Below are 20,731 nucleotides of genomic sequence, written 5' to 3'. Positions count from 1 at the left end.
GTTCATGGAACGTATATAGAGACAACAGAAACTTTCCAGTACAGGCTCTATCAAAGGCGAAGCCTTAAGACTTCTCAAAACAAAATCTTCAAAAACAACATTTGAAGAGAACATTACTCTATTCAAACAGAGATTGCGCTACAGAGGTTACCCCGATAACCTTATAGATAAAACTCTCTCATAAGTCAATATCAGCGAACGAATGTCGGTCCTACAAAACAAACAAAAAACGCGCATGGCTTCGAAGTTACATTTAGCGCTTCCGTCTTCTTTTGGCCTTTTCTGGCGCAGACATCATTAAACCACGCAATGGAAGGCTCTTCCCAGCTGTCATTGATTTTGATCTTTCCATTGGTTCCAATAAATGATGCGGTAACGGTTAATTAAGGGGGGGAAGAAGATGTACTCATCTGGGCAACCTAAGCTGTCTGCATAGGCTCGAACGAGTTTGCTTGTTTTTGATGATGTTTTTTCCCACGGAAGTGAGATCCCCTGTGCAGCAGATATTCTCTGGTAAATTAAATCCTTGTTTAGATTTTCTGGAAGCTTGTGTACAAGTGACATGGTCGAATAAAAATGGTTTGGGAGAGCTAGCTAAGCGTTGACATTGCTAGCAAAGTAACTGTCAGTTTGTTGTCAATGAAAGTTGACGCTTATCGGTTGTCGTTTGCAATGTGTGACAGGATTTCGACCAATAAAATGAAAGATTGGAATAAAGGAGTAATAAACTGTTTCTGACACAATTTACAATTGACAGTTAGGTGTGATGTTGATTCATGGTAAATTGGTAATTTTCTCACCTACCTTTTCCACTCTTTGCACAAACAACCGTGAAAGAGCGGGAAATGACGTTATCAATATCCTCACTAGTTACGCCACTCGGGTCCCGGTTGTAGTTTCGTATGAATTTTACGAGTGGCGTATTTTCCAGTAAAACCCTCCTATCTATACAGTCAATAAACAGTACTCCGTCTTCATGAGAATGTCAACTTTTGACTCAGTGGTGCATATATATTGAAAATCTCCTTTTAAACTGAATCAGATGTAAACCAATACATCAGCGATATTATCCCAGCAGGATCCATATGAAGATACCGTTAAATTTCGAAAATAGATCAAAATAAGCCCCGGGGCTTGTATTTTCAAAGACCCTTTTTGAGGGCCTCTTCATATGAGGCCCGTCGACCGGGTTGGCTCGGTTTCCGAGATCGCGCCTCGTCACCCTTTTCTTTACAAAAATTTCGATGTGTTCATATGAGAAGGTTGGCTGACCCGGTTACCAAGATCTCGGTTTTTGCGACCGGCCGAGAGCTCGGCAACCGGGCTGGAAATTTTTCCCATATGAACACTCTAGCTCGGATACCGGGACTGTCCGAGACGAGACATTTTCAACCGGCACATGGCTTGTAAGGTCGCTGACAAGTCGGAACGCGGTTCCACGGGTATTTTGGGGGGGCCTTTTGCACATTTTTCATCTCGATAACCGGGATTCAATTTCCCATATGAACAGAAGACAAAATTCGTCCCGCCTACCGGGCCAGCCCGGTTACCGGGCTCATATGAATAGGGACGGGCCTATACACGGAGGGAAATTTGTAAATACAAAACTGAATGCAAGGCTGGCACTACGGCAAAGGGCAGATTTATTAGTGGCCAATATTTCGACAAATAGAATTAGTCTTCCTCAAGGCCAGACCTATACTGAAGGAAAATATAGTAACGGCTCCTTAAATTATAGTTTGAAAAAATTCATGGAAAAAATTGATTGGCTAATACATGACATGAGGACATCGTACTTGTAAATATGAGATAACAAAAATATAAAAGTGTATAATCAAAGTTTCAGCGTTCGTTTGTCCTGTTAATGCCTTCTGGAGATAATATTTTCCCTCTATAAATTAGAAAAGCCTCGCGTGCCTTACGGCGGAGGCATTGTTGGTGGGTTTTAGTTCGAGAGGGATGAGTCACATGTCCGTAGAAGAGTGGCCTGGTGAGTTGAAGTGTGTAGGGACTGCTGCTGTAGAGTTGGCATGATGCAGGTTGTTTGTTGCTTGTCTGTGTTCTGGGAACCTTTCACGGATTGTGCGTTTGGTTTTCCCCATATACTGTTTTTTACATTTTTTACATTCGATCATATATGTAAGGTTAGTAGAATTACAGGTTATATGTTGTTTTATTTGTCTTGTTTCGCCGGTGTTGCTAAAAGTGTACGAAGTTCTTGCATTGTCAATGTAAGGGCAGGTGAGACATCCATGAGTGGAGTTGCAGCGGAAAGTACCAGGGATATGAGCTTTGGTGTCGTGTTAGTGTTCTTTAGTTTTGCTCGAACCAAAAGGTTGCGAAGGTCTGGTGAACGACGGTAAGCGATGAATGGTTTATGATTTGCATACTTTTTGAAGGCGATTTGTGGAGTTGAGAATAGGTTGTTTCTTGTGAAGTATTTCTTGAATATTAGGTAGTTCTGGGTTATAAGTGATCGTGAAGGGGACTGGGGTGTTGGATTTATCTTTATCATGATTATGTTCCAGTAATGTCTCACTTCTGGGTATTCTGTTTAGCTCTTAAGATTTGTTCTTTCACATAACGGTCTTTATAGCCTCGTTTTGTTAAATATGACAGCAATTCTGTTGGTCGATGTTCGAAGAATTCGTCTTTGGAGCAAATCCGGCGTAAACGGAGAGCCATGCTGCAAGGGATGGCTTTTTTTTGTATGATAAGGATGACTTGAGGAGTGGGGTAAATACTGGTGTTTGTCTGTAGCCTTGCAATAGAGATCGGTTTCGATTTTTCCATTTTCGAGTTGAATATTAGCGTTCAGGAAAGGAATAGAAGTTGTAGATCGTTCACTAGTGAACTTAATAGTAGGGTGGATGTTGTTGAGGTATTTGATGAAGTTGTCTAGCTTTTCTTCACCTTATGTCCAAACCATCAGAATGTCATCTATGTACCGGAGCCAGAGAAACGGTTGATCATCGTAATCCTTTAGTGCTTTTCTCTCAAATTCCCCCATAAACAGGTTTGCGTAAGCAGGTGCCATTCTGGTCCCCATGGCGGTACCATGTTGTTGTATAAAATGTTCGTTGTTGAAGACAAAGTTGTTCATAGTCAGAATCATTCTTAGAAGGTCGCAGATAGATTCCGTAGGGACGGATTTATCAGTTCGTTGGCCAAGAGCTGTACCACATGCGTTGATTCCTTCGTTAGTAGGGATGTTCGTGTATAGAGATGACACATCAAGGGTAACAAGTATGACATTGCTGGGGAGGATGTCGATATCTTTAAGTTTGTTTATCAGGTGGGTGGTGTTCTTTACATAAGATAAGAGTGACTGCACCAAAGGATTAAGATGGAAACTAACAAATTCGGATATTTTTTGAGTAGGATGCCCATTTGCTGAGACAATGGATCGACCTGGATTTCCAGCTTTGTGGATTTTAGGTAGGATATAAAAACGACCAGCTTTGGGATCTTGAGGGGTTAAGTAGTTGCGATTTTTTTTTGTCTATAATTCCCTCAGAAAGAGGCCTTTAACAACAAAAAACAACAACAACAATTTATTATGAGAAAAGACAAATTACACTATTACATACCCACAATAGGTAGAAACATACCCTTTAGTTGAAACCTTCGGTAGGATCTTCGTTGACTTTCTTGTAGAACTGTTTATTGTTTAATTATCGGTAGCATTCGTTTAAATAGTCATGTCTTTCCATCACCACAGTACCAGATCCTTTAACTGCAGGTTTGATGATGATGTCCGTTCGTCGTTGTAGATTTTTAAGGGCATGACGATCTCTGCGGGTTAAGTTATAACAATAGTATGTACTGAGGGGTCCAACTCGCCAATGCGGTTTTCAGTGGAGCCCTCCTAACCTACTTAAATATATAAACTAACAAAATACAAAATAGATGAAAGCAAATATGTTCCTAATAGTAAAAAAGTCAAGTTATCGAGTAAAAAAATAAAAACAAGGTTTAAAATCAGTCAAAGTCTTTCAAAAAGGTTTTCAGTTTTGCTTGAAAACAGATAAAACATCGGCCTCCTTTAGGTCAATCGGAAGGCTGTTCCAGTCTTTCGCAGCTTTGAAAGTAAAAGTTTGCTTACCCCTGTTAGTTCGAGGAAGAGGCAAACGAAGATCGTTAGAGCGTCTTGTGTTATGGGAATGAACAGCATGATTTCTCTTAAAATTAAAGTCAAAATCAGTCGATCCAATTGGGCATTTGTGGATTGAAGTACAACGGTGGAAAAAACGTCTCGTAGAGAGAGGCTTGAGATCTAGTCTCTTTAGCGCTTCAGTTGACGAGCTTCGTGGTGGAAGCTCCAACACAACTTTAGCAGCTTTATTTTGTAGAATTTGCAATTCTGACATCAGGGTATCATTATTTGTTTTCCCCCATTCAACGTCTCCGTAATCAAAAAGAGGTAGGATTAGGGTATTGTATAAGGTAAACCTGGTTTGTAATGGCAGTAGGTTTCTGATTCTCCTAATTAGGCCTATCCTCTGGTTAATCTTCATGCAGATAGCATCGACGTGATCTGCCCAATAATGGGTACATTTTTAAGAGCAAACAGAGCTGTCATTAGAATAACCGGAAAAGTATAGGCATAGAGTGGCAGCTAACAACGTTGGTCCCGTTCCTACGAGCACTTGTCTGGACATGATTTTGTCAGTTCCCGCGCTTCCCTGCGATACGATAAACAAACTGGCGGACGCTAAATTGACGAACGAGGAGACGATTGCTCCTCAGTAATCTGAACAGAGCTTTTGATTGCTTATTGCCGCCGTAAAACAAAAAGTGCAAAAAAAACAAAACAACAACAACAAAAACAAAACAAAACAAAAACCACATAAAAAGGGACGTGAAGTCGCAACTTTAGGCAGCATAAATTTCTGGAAATAAAGATCAGAAACAGACGTATCATTTCAAGCCACATTTAATGAAATTCAAAACACACAAGGATAATACAGTAAAAAGCTTTTAACAAAAGCAGTCAGACAAAAGTAATTAACGGAACAGGAATGCAATGGTTTATTTAAAAGGATAAATAATGGTAGAAAAAAAAAATCCGAGTTCCCCCGACAGGAGTCGAACCAAGTGGCCTAGCTCCGACGAGTCCCCTACAGCACAAACGAAGAGCATCCGAACTAGTAATCGGAAGGTCATAGGTTCGACTCCTGATAGGAGCACTCGGACTTTCTTTCTTTCGAGTATGCCTGTGTCAATGACTGAAAAAAAAAAACAAAAACAAAACAAAACAATAAATAATAAAATAAAACAAAGAACCACTGTTATTTATTCGCCCGTCTCAAAACATAACATTTCTTTCACAAGAAAAAAAAAAGGTTGCCAATCCCCCTTCAAAATTACGCTGTGGACAGTAGCTACATTTTTGTATACAATAAATACGACCCTACCGGCGGAAAAAGAACCGCCGACCGAGAAATTCAAAATGCAACGATGGCACGCCAATTATCAGATTTTTCTCCGAGCCCCGAAAACTGGGCAATTTACTGGACATAAAAAATAAAAAAAAGTTCACACATCTTTCACAAAGGCTTTGTTGCCGCTAATCATGTTTATCTTCTACAACGAGTCAGGAAACATGGACTACAGGGATCAAGTTCAGTACGGATACAGCTAATTTCTCTTACATGAACGGCAAGCTGGCAAAGCCGTGCCCTCACTATTAAGAAAAGAGCAAAGTCTTCAAAAACTGCATGCAAGTGTTTGCGAAACTTAAGGTCAATCACTACAAACTCAAACAAAGCAGTGAACCAGTCAGAAAGTGAAGAAAAATGTAGGTTTTAAGCGCGGGAAAACACACGGCCAAACTCAACACGGTCGGTCAAATGAACCTTGCAATGTCAATTTGAGTAACTACCTCAAGTTACTTAAGACTCAACAATCATGCCAATTCTTTTTAACTTGTGTTAACCTCTGTTAACCCACAACTGGAAACAAAACAACAACAACAACAACAACAACAACAACAACAACAACAACAACAAACTACAACAAAAAAACACTCTCTGGCACGCTTGTACAAGGCTCACTCACTTTGTACATAAGCAAAGGAAGTCATCTTTTTCGCCACTCAGTGCTAAGACCGAATCCAATATATGTAAACATTACCTATTTCCTCCCGCTGATGCAGGTGAGGGGCAAATTCACAGATTTGGCGTGCACCGAGTACTTCCTACATTTTTCCTTACGTTCTGACAGGTTCACCACACTGTTTGCGCACAGTACTCTGATCGGTTCTGGAAATAGTCCGGTTTCTGTGATACAAAAGTCCACAAGACACCAATTTAGCATGTATATCCTGGGCTGTCCCTGCTGCGTGGTACAAGACTTTGCCAGCTTCATGTGACACAAGGGATTACAAACAGTATAGGATATCTTTGGCGGTTGTCAGTTGTCCCTACGAACCATAGGTTCATTTGTCCTACTTACAAGCATTAACACTATGCCCTTGGTAAGATGCGGCCATTGATGGGAGCACCAAGGTGCCCAGAGTCTTCTTCAACCTCAATCAGTCTGAGAGATCAAAGAGATCTTGATGTGTGCCCCAGGGTTCACTTCAGACCCTGGAGGATGCATTGATTACTCAAGCCAATGTTCTTTCTCCATCCTGCTTGCAAATGACTCGATTTTCTAGATTCACTGTTCACAAATGCACCATTCTGAGCTTTATAGCCACACACTGTGTGCATGCCGGCTATATCTTGGAAAAAATTAATCATTCTTTGGATTCTGAATCCTTGAGGACAACACCTGAGAATACAAGCAAAGTAACAAACAAACAAACAACTCCGGCCAGTGCACTCTTCCTAAATTCGTCTCCTCTACACTTTCTACAGACAAAGAAGTGAGAAGCCAAGAAGAAAGCAGGAAAGGTTAGATGAGCACGAAGGACTGAAGATAAAAGAACAGTCACTGCACTCAACACAGCACAACTGGTGCCCTGATTTAACCAGAAACTAATTATTATAAGATGACCATTAGACAATAGCACGCCGTGACAATGATCAATGGGGATAAATAAATTGTATGCCTGCGAATGGATAAGAATGTGGTTAGTGAGGATACAAAAGATTTTACCTTGTTGGAAAATGGCACTCATTTCAACCAATAAAACACAACGCGCGCTCCTCACTCTTTCACACAAATTCTTTGTAATTCACTGGCTAGTTGTGGAGTGATCTTAAGGCTGACTGACTGACTGACTGACTGACTGACTGACTGGCTGGCTGGCTGGCTGCCTGACTGACTGACTGACTGACTGACTGACTAACTGGCTAGTTGACTAACTGCCTGGCTGACTAACTGACTAGTCACCTGTTGGCTGGCTGGCTGACTGACTTGTTACCTAAATGGTTTGCTGACTTAATGCCTGAGTGGTTGACTTTAACAGACTAACTGACTGGCTGTCTGGCTGATCGACTAGTTGACGGACTGACTGACTGACTGATGGCTGGCTTCCTCATAGAATGAATTGACTGACAACTTGGCTGACTAACAATGACTGTCTTACGGACGGTGCCTCCTAAATATAGAAGTATTTTTGCACAGTTTATCACTATGTGGGAAAAACAGATCTTAGCAAGGACTACTGAGATCCAAAGGGAAAATTGGGGGGAACCACGCAGTTTTTAGAGATTATTGAGCAACAATAATTCTAAAAGGGTCTAAAATATATAACAATGTATGACATCTTTTAAAAAATTGAAGCCTAATTATATTCTTTTTGGGCTTCAATAACACTTTTTAAGATCTGCTTTTCCCGGATAGTCACAAATCGCGCGAAAATATCTCTGAATTGGTAGGCACCGCCCAAGAGGAGGCATCGCCCTTAATAACTGAACCACTGAACTAACAAACCTAGTGCTTAACTTATCAGCTGCCTCACAGACTAACAAACTGAAACACTGATAAACGGACGGATGGACAGACAGACAGACAGACAGACAGACAGCATGTCTACATTGGCACATATACAGTAAAGAAATAAAGTGAATAAACAGCTCCATCACATCATCAGTTACCAAACTAACTGACATACCAGCTAAACACACAAGCTGAACAGTACAATAAACAGGTCGTTTCCACCAAACTAAGGGCAATACAGGTAAGGCATCGGCAACAACATCAAAGCAAAATATGTAACGTAACAAGCCAACAAACGACAAAGACAACAGTGCTTACAGTACGAAACGGAATGCACATAATTACTTACATACAATATTTGACTTTATACTCTACAACACAACAATTTAAACGTTTTTCTTTAATAAATTATGACAAAAATTAATGTTTCAAAAATAAGTTATTCTTCTACTCAAAGTCAATAGCAGGAATGAGCCACGTGGCTTTCTGTAAAGTTTTTGACATGCGTGTGGTCTCAATTGTTTGTCGCCAAAATATAGTACAGCACGATGTACACGATTGTAAGAAATTCTGAACAACACCAAAACGCAAAAACATTTAGATACTACACCAATTCAGTAACCAAGATACAAAACAATTTTTTCAGTTCCAAAGATTGCTAGTTGCCAACTGGAACCAAACATTGAAAAGTGTATTGCAGTAGCACAGTAGTCTGCTTCATCCAAGCCGGCGCACATAACAGTCCATTTACAGCAAGTTACTTACAGCCAATGAAGCGCAGCAATATGCCACTAATGTATCTCAGCCAAAACATTTTTAGCAAAGCAATTTAGCAACAGCAATTAAAGGGCTCGGTGTATAGTAAACCCATAATGCATTTTAGATTGCTTTTCGTTGTTTTAGCTGAGATTCACCGGTTTCTTGCATGTGGCCTTGAATTCCTTCAGGAGACGTTGTTTCAATGTTTTTTCTGCTTCTTTTTGCTTCGTTCTGTGATATAAAAAACGGAAATCTTGCCGTGCATAATCCTGAGTTTTTCACAAACGAATCGCAAAGGAACGGATAAAACTTTGGGGCAGCGGTTCCTGAAGGCATTGAAAGCCACAGGCCTTCAATTCTGGTGAAGCTGAGCTAAAAAAACAAAAAGTTGTCTAAAATGCATTATGGGTCGGTTATGCACCGACCTCTTCAATTGCCCTTTTGTAAACCATTTCCCGATGATCACCATTACAGTCCACTAACAGGGGTAAGTCTCTAGCGTACAATCATGTGACGCGGTTTGTACACTGCCTTTGCTGTCTTGCTCACATATTACAAGCAAGAAAATCTGTGCAGCTCTAACTGTTTGTTGGTAAGTCGATTCACGTCCATTGACTTTAAACTTTGGCAAACGATCTCATTTGCCGAGTAGAGTGTTCAAATACTCCTCAAGATTAACAGCTATTTGCTGACTCTGCTGTTTGTTGGTAAACCGATTTAGGTCAATTGGCTTTTCACTTTGGCAAACGATCTCATTTGTCGAGTAGAGTTTTCAAATACTCTTCGAGATCAACACCTATTTGCCGACTCTTTGCTGTTTGATGGTAAACCATTTCACAGCAATCGACTTTTAACTGTGGCAAACAATCTCATTTGCCGAGCAGAGTGTTCAAATACTCCTCAAGTTCAACACCTATTTGCCGACTCTTTGCTGTTTGTTGGTATACCGTTTCACGTCAATTGACTTTTAACCTTGGCAAACGATCTCATTTGCCGAGTAGAGTGTTCAAATACTCCTCAAGATCAACACCTATTTGACGACTGTTTGTCAGAATCTCCTGGACAGCTCTGCCATCACCACTCTGAGCAAGCTCAAACATCAAAAACTGTGAAAGTGAAAGAGGACAATGAAATCTGAATTTCACAACAGAAGGTAAAGAGCAACCCCTAAAAATATAAAAATTGAAATGAAACGAAATGGAAGGAAACGGTGAAAAGAATGAAGAACAAAATGTTGTAAGTGAACTTTACATCTTTCCAGAGAGTTGCAGCAAATGGTAAAATCCCAGTGGCTTGTTGGTACATCTTGCGAGCCTAAAAGATAGAAGTAATTATGCACTAAACAAAGGGTACATGCTCCAGAAACAGGGATCAGCAACACTATCAACTCTCCACGAGGCAGACACCCTCGCTACCACTTCTACCTGTACATCACAGAGAGGTGTCCAACATAAAACAAGTTTATTTACAGAAAAACACGCCAGAGTCAGACAAGACAAGCCAGCCTTCAACCCTTACAGTAATGTCTACCTTTAGAGAGAGAGTCCATCATAGATGTCTCAGGGAACTAGGTAAGTTTAAGTTGCTCTTTGAGCCTAAGTGCTTCTGTATAAGGAAACAGTTAGGAATATTGCAACTCCTCCGTGGATGCAATGCTAGGCAATCACAGGGTTATACCACGCAGTGTGTTGCAAGGACCCATTTGTACACCAGGGTGAAGAGAGATAATGTGGCCAGTGGAGTGAAGTTTTCTGTCTAAGAGACCAACCCTAGCCTCGACTGACCATCTGATCTTCCTGTCGGAAGTCTAATTGAAAGTCTGACGACATGCCAACCACAACACCATCACACCTCCACACATGGAACCAGGACGTGAAATTTGCCTGGGCTGATGAGAAGAGGAGACTTCCAGGTGGAAGGGCATGAAAATGACCTAAAACAGCATTTGAAGGAGAACAATGGTAGACAGCTTATGCTCCTCAGAGGGAAGATAGCTGACTAATTTATATGGTGCAACATGGTGAGACAACAAAGCAGTACTTTCAGGGCTGGGATAAGAGTTCAACCAGCAATAAGTGTTCATCCTGGTTAACCTTAGTTCAATTTAACCACAAAACAACACATCTGTTACAGTTCTGTTCATGTACGTGTAAGTAAGCGCTGCCTTCCATCCTAAAATGAAAGTACACAGAGTGGAAATCCAACAGAAAAAAAAAAAAAATTAATAAATAAATAAATAAATAATAATAATAATATTAATCTTTTGACAGGGGGCCCACATCACAAACGTGGTTTACAATGGGGCCCTGCATAACATAAATAACAAAATATTAAGTGAATAATAACAATTTCAAAAGACAATCTAAAAGTAATGATAAGATTAAAAAAAAAGGATAAAAAGGGAGGTGAAATGATTACCTCCTTGATGCAGTTTCTCTGTAACTCAACAGAAATGGCCCTGTTGATAAGAAAAGTACAGGAAAAACACAAGACACAGGAAAGACAGTCATTTAAACCTGGCTTGCAGTCCTTCTGAAAAGTTTTAAACTAAGGAACGAGTCTAAAACAAATTCAGAATTTGTTTTAATAATACTATAGTTACTGTTACCCGGGTCAATATTAAGGATCTATTCTAGTAAATGAAAACAATGTTACAAGGCTTAACACCACTGAATGGTACACTTTCCACATGCTAATACTGTGAAGGTTTTCTGAAAGGAATGAAGCACTGATCCTTTTTGCCTGGTCATAGTTTTCCCTCTCCATCTCATGTTTGCAAGCCCTGCAGAAAAAATATTTTAACAAGAAATCTAATCTGAATCAGATTTGAATGTGCCCTCCCCCTTAACAAAATAGGGATGGGGTTTCGGGGGGGGGGGGAAGGGGTTTAGGAAATCGAGGCTAACTCTTGGAAAGAATATTTGCTGTATGTTGAATATGAACGCCATGGTATGGGTTAGTAGATCTGCACCTTTTAAAGCTCTGTTTTCACTGGATCCTGGTAATCAGCAGCTACATTGTTTTTTAGCGTTGGGAACATTATTCTGTTGTTTGTTCTTTTGTCCTCTTAACCAACCATGTAAGGTGGTAAAAGTTGTCCCGCTATTTTACCTGACATTCAATGGAATCATTATCATAACTCATTTGTGCATGCATGTCAAAAATGTACCACTACCACAATGGTTGTAACTGCATGTCTTACATGTGAAAAAATGTTGTGACAAGAAAGAGGAAGTAACAGGGCTACTTATACAAAGATGCTGTGAGGATCTTTGGGTTACTTTTGTAAATAGTTTTTTTTTTTTAATAGAGATATCCTGAATGTGATGTAATAAAGTTATCTTAATATCTTATCTTTTCTTACAGTACATTTCTTGGCATTGTACCAGAAGTTAGTTAGCATGCTGTGTTGACTGAGTGAAACCTAGGTTTCTGGGGTAGGTAACTGACAAATTGTGAAGAAAAGAAATAAGAAAAATAATGGGTATTACCAGAGTCACCATAGCTATGGCTGTTTAATAAACTGGAATTCTTAAATAAAAGGGACATTGGACAGCAGAAATAAGCATTTAACATGTCAAGAGGAGTGCTTCATCTGATATGAAAACTGTAATGATATGCAATAGACCAATTCCTAACTTGGCTCCAAGACTAAGGGGAATAAGACAAAAGAAATGAATTATTCATACAAGAACCTCCCCGTAATTTCTTTTGTTTCATTTTCCTAGGCCTTGGAGCCAAGTTAGAATTGTAATACATTGAAACTGACCTATTGCCTTTGTCATCATAGCCTCCCACGCAGACGTTCTTAGGGGTTCGTCACGCGTTCCTGCCCCACGAACGTCTGCTGAAACGAACAGCCACTTCCGTTCGTCGACTGCGGACCAATCAGGAGCCATTTCCCAACTTTGGGTAAACTCATGTTTGATATTAAAAATATTACCCTAGACAGGATGGCGGACTTAAATGTGGTTTTTGGTCATGTGTGCCAAACGTTTGGTTTAAGGGAGTTGAATGCCTATCAAAGAGAAGTCATAGTGCAATTTGCGCAGAAGAAAACTGATGTGTTCGTAAACCTTCCAACTGGTTATGGAAAGTCACTTATTTATCAAGCTCTATAGTTTGTTTACAATTCAATTCTTTAAGCTGCTGGTTACTGATTGTTGTTGTGGTTTCGCCGCTTGTAAAGCTAACGAAAAACCAGGTAGACAAATTGGCAAATCTTGGAATTCTTGCCGCTTCTCTCAGTAAAATCACTGAAGAAAATGCAGAGTGTTGTGGAAGGAAAAATTTCAATCGTATAAACTACATGCACGTCCGGAAGCGAAAATATCTCCACGGGTGATGATTTCCGTTGTTTCGCAGTATGTGATTGGCTTTACTTGTCATAATGAGTCAATGCTGATTGGTCTGTTCAGACAATGGCAATTTGCCGACGAACGGAAGTGGCTGTTCGTTTCAGCAGACGTTCGTCGGGCAGGAACGCGTGACGAGCCCCTAAGAACGTCTGCGTTGGAGGCTATTGTCATCAACAATAAATTTATTATTAATTTGAACATGACATTGATCAACAACATGTCAATAGTGTCCTCTTACAAAGGCTGACACTTGAATAAAGATGCTGGTTGATGAATTGGTCAGTCGTTTGATAGATCATTATCAGCCAACTGCTTACTGCCTTACATGTATGTTACATTTACAGTAGGACCTACCACAGTGCTAAACTGACATTTCCTGGGAAAACCCTTAAATACTTCTTAAATTCATCTGACCAGGATGACTTGGGTAGACAGCCTAATGCTATACTGATGACCTGCAAAGTGAACAATGCATCTGAAAGTGTTTAGCTGGACTCGTGCCATAGGCTACCCAAACCTTGTATGGGGCCACAGGACAACCACACGAAGTGTGCAGACCATAGGGTACCTCACTACCAGTCCTTAACCCTGGTCTCAATCTCATAATGCAACCAGGGGTTAATCTTCAACTTAGATTCTTCTTGGTGTTCTTATTAGTATTTTAAAACTGTTAGCACCCCGGTCTCTCGTCATTGGAACTGGGTTATTTTCATGGATGCTAGGTAACAACAGGTTGCCTAAGGTAACTCACAGATCAATTTAACATGTCTTTTAGCATTGTAATGCTTTCTTAAAGTCTGGCTGTTACAAGAAGGGTTTGTCTTTTTGGTTATGTAGAAAACAACAATAAATTAGTCCAATGAAAAGCATTCACGGATTCCACAGGGATTAAGAGTGCCGATTTGGAAGATGAGTTTTTGTTCTAAGCTTTTCCAGCTTTCTTTGTTACCACCATGTAAAGAAATACCACAGACTGCCACGTGCAAGAGTGGTTCGGCAGATTGTAGTGTCAAGCGACTGGTTTGGATACATCTCTGTCATTATTTTCTTTCAATGTCTTGAAAATGTATTGTACTGTACTGTATTGCACTGCACTTCACTGTGTTCCACTGCATTGCACTGTACTTCACTGTGCTGCACTGCAATGTGCTGTACTGTACTGTGTTCACTTGATGGATCCATCACAGCGTCATTCCTAGCTTCGTTAACTTTTTCCTAATGTTTGACTGGTATCCATGTACAGTGTATACAATGTGGAATAATGTTGTTTCTATTCTAACGCACAAGAGAACAGAGTGTCAACTCACCTTATTGTGAAATCTGTAATCCTGCCATACAGTGCTTGATGAATGAGGTAAGGAGCTACTGGTGCTTACTGACATTAAGCATCTGTTTACTAATTCACTCATTGAGTGGAGCTGCAGCGATGAAGACTTTTCTTTCTTCAAGGCTTTCGATCTCTGGTGGAAAAGGTATTCGGTCCAAAGCGTGTGTACATCCTGTCTGTCAAGAGGACTGTGCACAGCTGTCTCAAATGCTGACTCTGGAGTCAGACTGCCCCACAGGGTTGGGGATGGAGGTGAAATCTCCAGTAACAGGCTAAGAACAAATCACAAAACACATTAGAGGGTTTTCAATTGAGTGTTGAAAGTAATTTCGCATTTGCTTTGGTTTTGGTTTACTAGGCTCTGTAATTGGTTAGCAAAGTTCATGACATTTTCTCAACAAATGGGAAGACAACCCGAAACCAATCTTCCTTGGTCGCATGCGTTTTCCTCTGCTTGATGCAGGTTATTGCAATTAATACACAATTAATGAAGTACAAAACTACATCAATGAACATAGTCAACCCAATGCTTACTTGGCCGTAATACATCTCTCTGACTCATGAGGCATTGTTACACTAGGCAATTTGTCCTGCAACTTGTCTCATGATGTCACTGGGACGTTGCCACACAAGTTGCATGAAACACTGTGTGGTGTAGCATACCCTACAATGAACATGTCATGCAATGTTTTTGTTGCAGTCACTATCGCTCAAAGTTAGACTGACCTCTACTTTTTGCAACGGTTGGGGCAAAAAAATGTTAGGCATGTAAATTTCATGGCATGTTACACTAGGCAATGATTCATGCAACTTGTGTCACAACAAAATTGTGAGACAAGTTGCAAGAAAAACAACTATTGCCTAGAGTAACAACGCCTTAAGCGTAAACACTCCCACAAATCCAAGATGTTCTTTAATCAGACATCTACAATGTATACACTGTAGGAACAAAAGTTTGTTTTTCCTGGATTGGGCTGTACAGCCACAGCAGATGCTGCAGCTCTATCATAGACCAACTCATGCACACAGACCACCGTCTCTGGAGACAGACAGTCACCAACAACAAGGAACCCGATATAAGGTTTGACACTCCCACTAGCCTGTTCCAGGCTCCTAGAGAGAGGCGCGAAAGGAAAGTGCGAGGGGACGAAAACGAGGGGGGGAATGGGGCAGAGAAAAAGAGGGAAAGAAGAGGAGCCTGTAATCATTTTCTTAAACACCTCATGCCGGTATACCAGCTCCCGGTATACCTTCTGATTGGTCAGTTTTGACAGTTCACACATCACACGAAAGATATCGCGAAAGAATCTGAAAGAGTCAAAATGGCGAGTGTCACACACGCGTGATTTTGATGAGTTAAATGCAGTTTTAGAGAATTATCTTCGAGATTTTCCGCAAGTTAAAGTACTCAGGATGGAGCAAATAGCTCTCGAAAGCGAGAGACAACAATGATAAGCTTTGAAAGACGAGGATCTGTTACACCCATATCCGTGATAAACATCCTGCGGCAATTTAAATCTTCCCGCAGTGATATACAATAGCATAAAGAAATATTAATCCACGGATCCTGTGTCTTCACAGATAAAATTTATTTAGCGCTACCTGAAATCTTGCAGTTAATCCGAGCTGATCAACTTTAACAAATGATCAAAAGGGAAGAATTTCTTATACAAAAGGAAAATCGCTTAAAGACATGCTTGTAAAAGCAAAACTGAAAAGGCTTTTATCAAAACAACGGACACACAGGGGGAGTCGTGCAGGTCTGTTAACCCCATTTTAACATTAAACATGCCAAAATTTCTGGCCAGGGTCTTTGCACTTTCCTTCACGCGTGTCTCTAGGAGCCTGGAACAGGCTACACTCCCACATACCAGTAAGATAACCAAAGAAATAGCTTCTCTCTCCCCAGGTTGTGAGGTGTAACACCGGGCATGAGCGCAGGACACTTGTAGTCGTAAGGCAGTGGTTGTGACAGAAGTCTGTGGTACAGGGCGACAGCATCAACTCCTTCCTGTTCTGAGGAGATGGTAGCAAGGCTGAGTACTTCACCATTTGGTGACTTGGTTGCTGATGCAAACTTGCAATACACACACTTGACAAGAACTGACACCGCTTTCTGGACTTCATTCTGTGGAGAGACATAGTTCTGGTAAACACAGGATGAACAACTGTAAGACAACTACAAGTTGCATTCCAAGAACTTTGCAAACCAGTGCTCATGGAAAGTCTTTTCTTGGCATCCCACACTAATGCATTTTGCTGTTGGGCCATTTTGTAAACTACATATTGGAGTTTTAAAAGCTTTGTTTTGCACTCTACAGAGGATGTCGGGGTAATGGTGTAGTATTTGCACTTAATGGCAAATATTTATGTTCTGCAACCCAAATTTATTTACACAATGCTTCTGATGCAATCAGAGGGACTCCCCAGTTCCACTTTAAATAACCTTCCTTACTTTAACTTACTTACCAGATGGAATTTTGTTTTGGACACCTCAGATACAATTTGCAAGGAATGCTAGGCACCATAACAGAATACAATTTTAAGGTTACTGACACATGTACTCATTTACATTCCCTTGAAATGTCTTGCTCCTAAAAATTTAACACTTTTTATCATACATGCTAACTGAAATTGGTAAGAGGCCATCAAATGCTTTTTCCCTTACTGAATTTAAAAGCTTTGGTGGATTTTCCTTCAAATTCTACAATATCTGCTCAACTGTTTTTCAAGCTTAAAGCTGGCTTAACCCTTTAACCCCTGAGGCAAAATGACATTTTCTCCAGTTCCAAGATTACAAACTCAATGTCCATGCATGATATACCATTTTAAAGCTACTCATGAGTGTATTTCATAAAGAAAAGTTATGGCTTTGTGATAAATGGTCTTAAAACGCAAAAATTTAAAACTTCAAAAATGTCCTAATCCTTGTGTATATTAGGTACATGTATACCCCTAAACAAAAGCTTATTTTGCAGGTCTCAACATCTTCATTAATGTGATAGATGTCTTGAGACCCACAACTTCTACGGGAAAAAAGTTGAAAAGTTATGGGGGTGGTCAACCATATCACATATGGGAGGGGGTTGAGTTTTTATCCTTTTAATGAGTAGATCTTCACAAGACCATCTTGGTGTCAAACATTCAGAAATTTGTCCAATATTGACAGAGTTATGGCATTATGTGCCAAATGGCACTCTTAGGGATTCAAGGGTTAACATGATTTTGTAGTGCACTGACCTGTTCCAGATAATATCGAGCAGCACTGTAGGACACCTCAGCATGGCCTTTACACTTCTCCAGTGCTTCCTTATACACCTTCTCTGCACCTCCATCCATCTCTACAGCCTCTTCAAGAGCTGCTAGACACAGCCACAATGCTATCACTGAAGGATTGTCTTTGAGCAAATGGCGGCAGATTCCTCTGGCTGAGTTGATTCTCCCATAGGCCCTTTCCAGTGCAATCAAGTTCTTGTACAGTGGAAGGCAAACAGCAAGTCTAGCTGATGATGATTTCACAAGGCCTCTGCAAGCTTTTAGTGCATCTAGTTTAAAGTCAATTTCAGCATTTTAATATGGAACATAGTAAAATAATGTTCATGTACTTTCATATACTCAAGCTACAAACATTTTCAACACTACATCCTCTTAAGATTACATGTAAGAACCAATGGTACACCATAGTGGATAGCTTTGCATATGATTGTTTTGTTGCATTTTTTGTAATTCAACCAGCAACTAATAGTAGGTTGCTTATCCTTGCCTCACCTCCACTCTCCATACTTGTGACACGAATTACAGCTAACAGTAACAGCACACATTTGTGCCACAGGAAGACCACTATTTAATAGCATAAAGCAACTGAGTATTACCACTCTTCTTAAGATTTTGCGCAATCCAAAAATGTCATCACAGGTTTGTAGCATAGAGTTGCATAAGCACCTCTAATCTTTTTCTTGATTTTAACAAAATGAAAGTGTTCAAAAAGAAGATGAAGGTAGGTTGAGCAGAAGTAATTTTAACAGAAATTGAGAAAAAAAGGTGATTGAAATTAATTTTGAGGTTAATGACTATATCGTTGAATTGAAAAGTCCACTACCAACCTGATGTACTCCTAAACTAATTAATCTTGTTAGTAGAATATCCAGTGTGTGTAAATGTCTTTTTCCCCCCTCTTTAGCTTCATCATAAATTAATCACTCCCCATTTTTGTAACATTTGAGCCTGTTAAGTGCTAACCACATGGTAGGTGCAAAATCAACTCTTTACAAACCTTGAAACATTGCCAGTAGCTTTTCTCCAGGAGCTCTGGATTGTTGAGATGGTTTCCATGGAAATACAAAGTCTTCTTTGGTCACCATTTTGGCGGGCTTGCCATCACAAGGGTCAAACCAAGGTGCAGGAGGTCGGTGAAATTCAAACACATGGATATAAGCTAACCAGGCAAGACAGCAGTCAGAGGGCAGCAGATGAACTGATAGATCTGGAATCTCAGACGAGTTTTGGGGTTTCTTTGCTAATGCTGCCTTAAATACTGACAGTGCTGACTTGTAATGCCCCGAATAAAGTTCAAGCTGTACAAGATAGAGCAGTGTCTCAAGGATGCGATGAGAATGAAGTTCTGCTGGATCAACAGGGTTTGCTACAAGGAATGAAATTAAGCGCAAACAAACAGTTCTCTTAGCAGGGTATGTTGTTGAATATTCTAGGTATTTCCACCACACACTATAGGTTGGAGAGAACTCCACAGCTTGGTCACAAATTTCTCTGAGTTCATCTTGGGTGCTTCGCGATGAATACAACTCCAAGTACTCAAGCCACAACTCCTGCAAAATGGACATTAGTGCACACTGATATTAAAACAATATTCTACAAATTGATGAAGCCTCTTTGATATCTTCACAATCAATGACAATTAATGCATATTATTCAGGATAACATCTTGATCATTTCCACAGAACAACAAGGCTATAGTGAACTATGATTACTGGAAATTTGAACAGCAGGGAACTATACTTCTATCAAATGATTGCCACTTTGTTGGCCAGATGACTGGTTATAGTCAATCCACGTCACGTGTGACTGGTATTTTTGAATTCACAGAGTTTTGAAATTTACATGTCAGTTTTGAACATCGCCAATGAGATTTCAGGGTTTCCGTAGAAATTTCCCTAGTTTATTGACAGTATAAAGCTATGAATTTTTCTTTACATTACAGCATTAAGTATTTCAAGAATAACAATAATAATAATTATTGTTTCCCAAGTATTTTGAATCATTCTTTTTTTTCTTTCTGTTAATGCGTCTTTTTCAGAAAGATTTCCAGAGAAATGTTCAACATTCCATTCACAAGTCGGACATTACAAAGAGAAATTCAAATGTTCATTCCATTTGGTGAAATACTGGTCACGCGTGACATGAATTGACTGTAAAAATATTTTCAAGAACTTTCAAGGATATCTGTAACACTCAGACCATGTCCACACTAATGCATTTTTGTTTCAGAAAGCATACGTTTTGATATGTTTTTGCCTACCATCCACACGATTCAAGTGATAAAAAACACTTACACTTTTGAAAACAGTTTCAACAGTGGAGAGTTTTGAAAACATTGCATCCTTTTGAAAATATTATGATGAAAATATAGCATCATACGGCATTGGTTCCAGCCCATATCCGATCTCTCTAGACATACAATATGCACAATCCCAAGTCACAGTCTTTTTTCACTTTTATTTTCACTTTAGCATGGACCAGTGAAAACAATTAAGAACTCTCGTGGGGACAAAAATATTTTGCTACCTTTTCAATGCAATGAAATCAAAGACTTTTAAAAATGCATCAGTGTATCACATCAGATAATGTTCTTCTTGTCATTAGAGTATGATTCTTACTGGAAAAGGGGAAATCTGTGTCCAAACAACACATTCCAAGATTCATTCCTTTTTTTGTATGTACCAAATAAATTTATTTATTGTTGACTGTATGATTAGTCAAGAGAGAGGCCTCCAACTGGACTGTTTCACTACTAAGTACATTTCATTGAATGCAGGTCTGACAGGAAAATTTATGTCCAAAGAATTCCCCCAGAAGATTCAATCTTCTTATTGTGTGTCAAAGTGGTACCCATACGATTACAGTCTAGTTGCAAACAGTGTGCCTGAAACAACCATTTTACCACTCAGGAAGCTTTTGTGCTGGCACATTTCCCAGAAATAACACAGAATGAATACCTCTGATTGTGTATTTTCCTCCAGTCCTCTGGAAAGACTACTCAGAGCCTGAGTAACATTGTCCTGATAGGTGTCCTCATTCTCTGAATTGTCTCTATCATTATTCTGATGAAGCTTTAACCTTGCCAACTTGATCCATAAAGCCACATCCCCAGGAGAGCTGT

At 39.9% G+C, this 20,731-nt stretch overlaps 1 protein-coding gene across 4 annotated transcripts in view; it reads right to left on the bottom strand.

The window, feature by feature from the left end:
- Positions 1–4,920: 4,920 nt before the first annotated feature.
- LOC146467637 (zinc finger C3H1 domain-containing protein-like) overlaps positions 4,921–20,731 on the bottom strand; it is a 33,092-nt gene continuing 17,281 nt past the window's right edge. For all 4 annotated transcript variants that reach the window (XM_085125663.1, XM_085125665.1, XM_085125664.1 and 1 more), the window contains exons 17-26: positions 20,568–20,731; positions 18,608–19,160; positions 17,575–17,879; positions 16,206–16,462; positions 14,315–14,606; positions 13,362–13,462; positions 11,330–11,431; positions 11,068–11,107; positions 9,901–9,963; positions 4,921–9,755 (exon numbers count right to left, since the gene is read on the bottom strand). The exon at positions 20,568–20,731 is cut by the window's right edge and continues 62 nt beyond it. In XM_085125663.1, the coding sequence (XP_084981789.1) occupies positions 9,636–9,755; positions 9,901–9,963; positions 11,068–11,107; positions 11,330–11,431; positions 13,362–13,462; positions 14,315–14,606; positions 16,206–16,462; positions 17,575–17,879; positions 18,608–19,160; positions 20,568–20,731 (1,997 nt within the window). In that variant the 3' untranslated portion in view covers positions 4,921–9,635. The remainder of the gene's footprint in view (positions 9,756–9,900; positions 9,964–11,067; positions 11,108–11,329; positions 11,432–13,361; positions 13,463–14,314; positions 14,607–16,205; positions 16,463–17,574; positions 17,880–18,607; positions 19,161–20,567) is intronic.

This window comes from Pavona decussata, unplaced genomic scaffold (genome assembly GCF_977016875.1).
Source record: "Pavona decussata unplaced genomic scaffold, jaPavDecu1.1 SCAFFOLD_134, whole genome shotgun sequence".
Classification (NCBI taxonomy): Eukaryota; Metazoa; Cnidaria; class Anthozoa; order Scleractinia; family Agariciidae; genus Pavona; species Pavona decussata.
The sequence above is the reverse complement of the archived record's forward strand: the minus strand, read 5'-3'. Positions and strand labels throughout refer to the sequence as shown.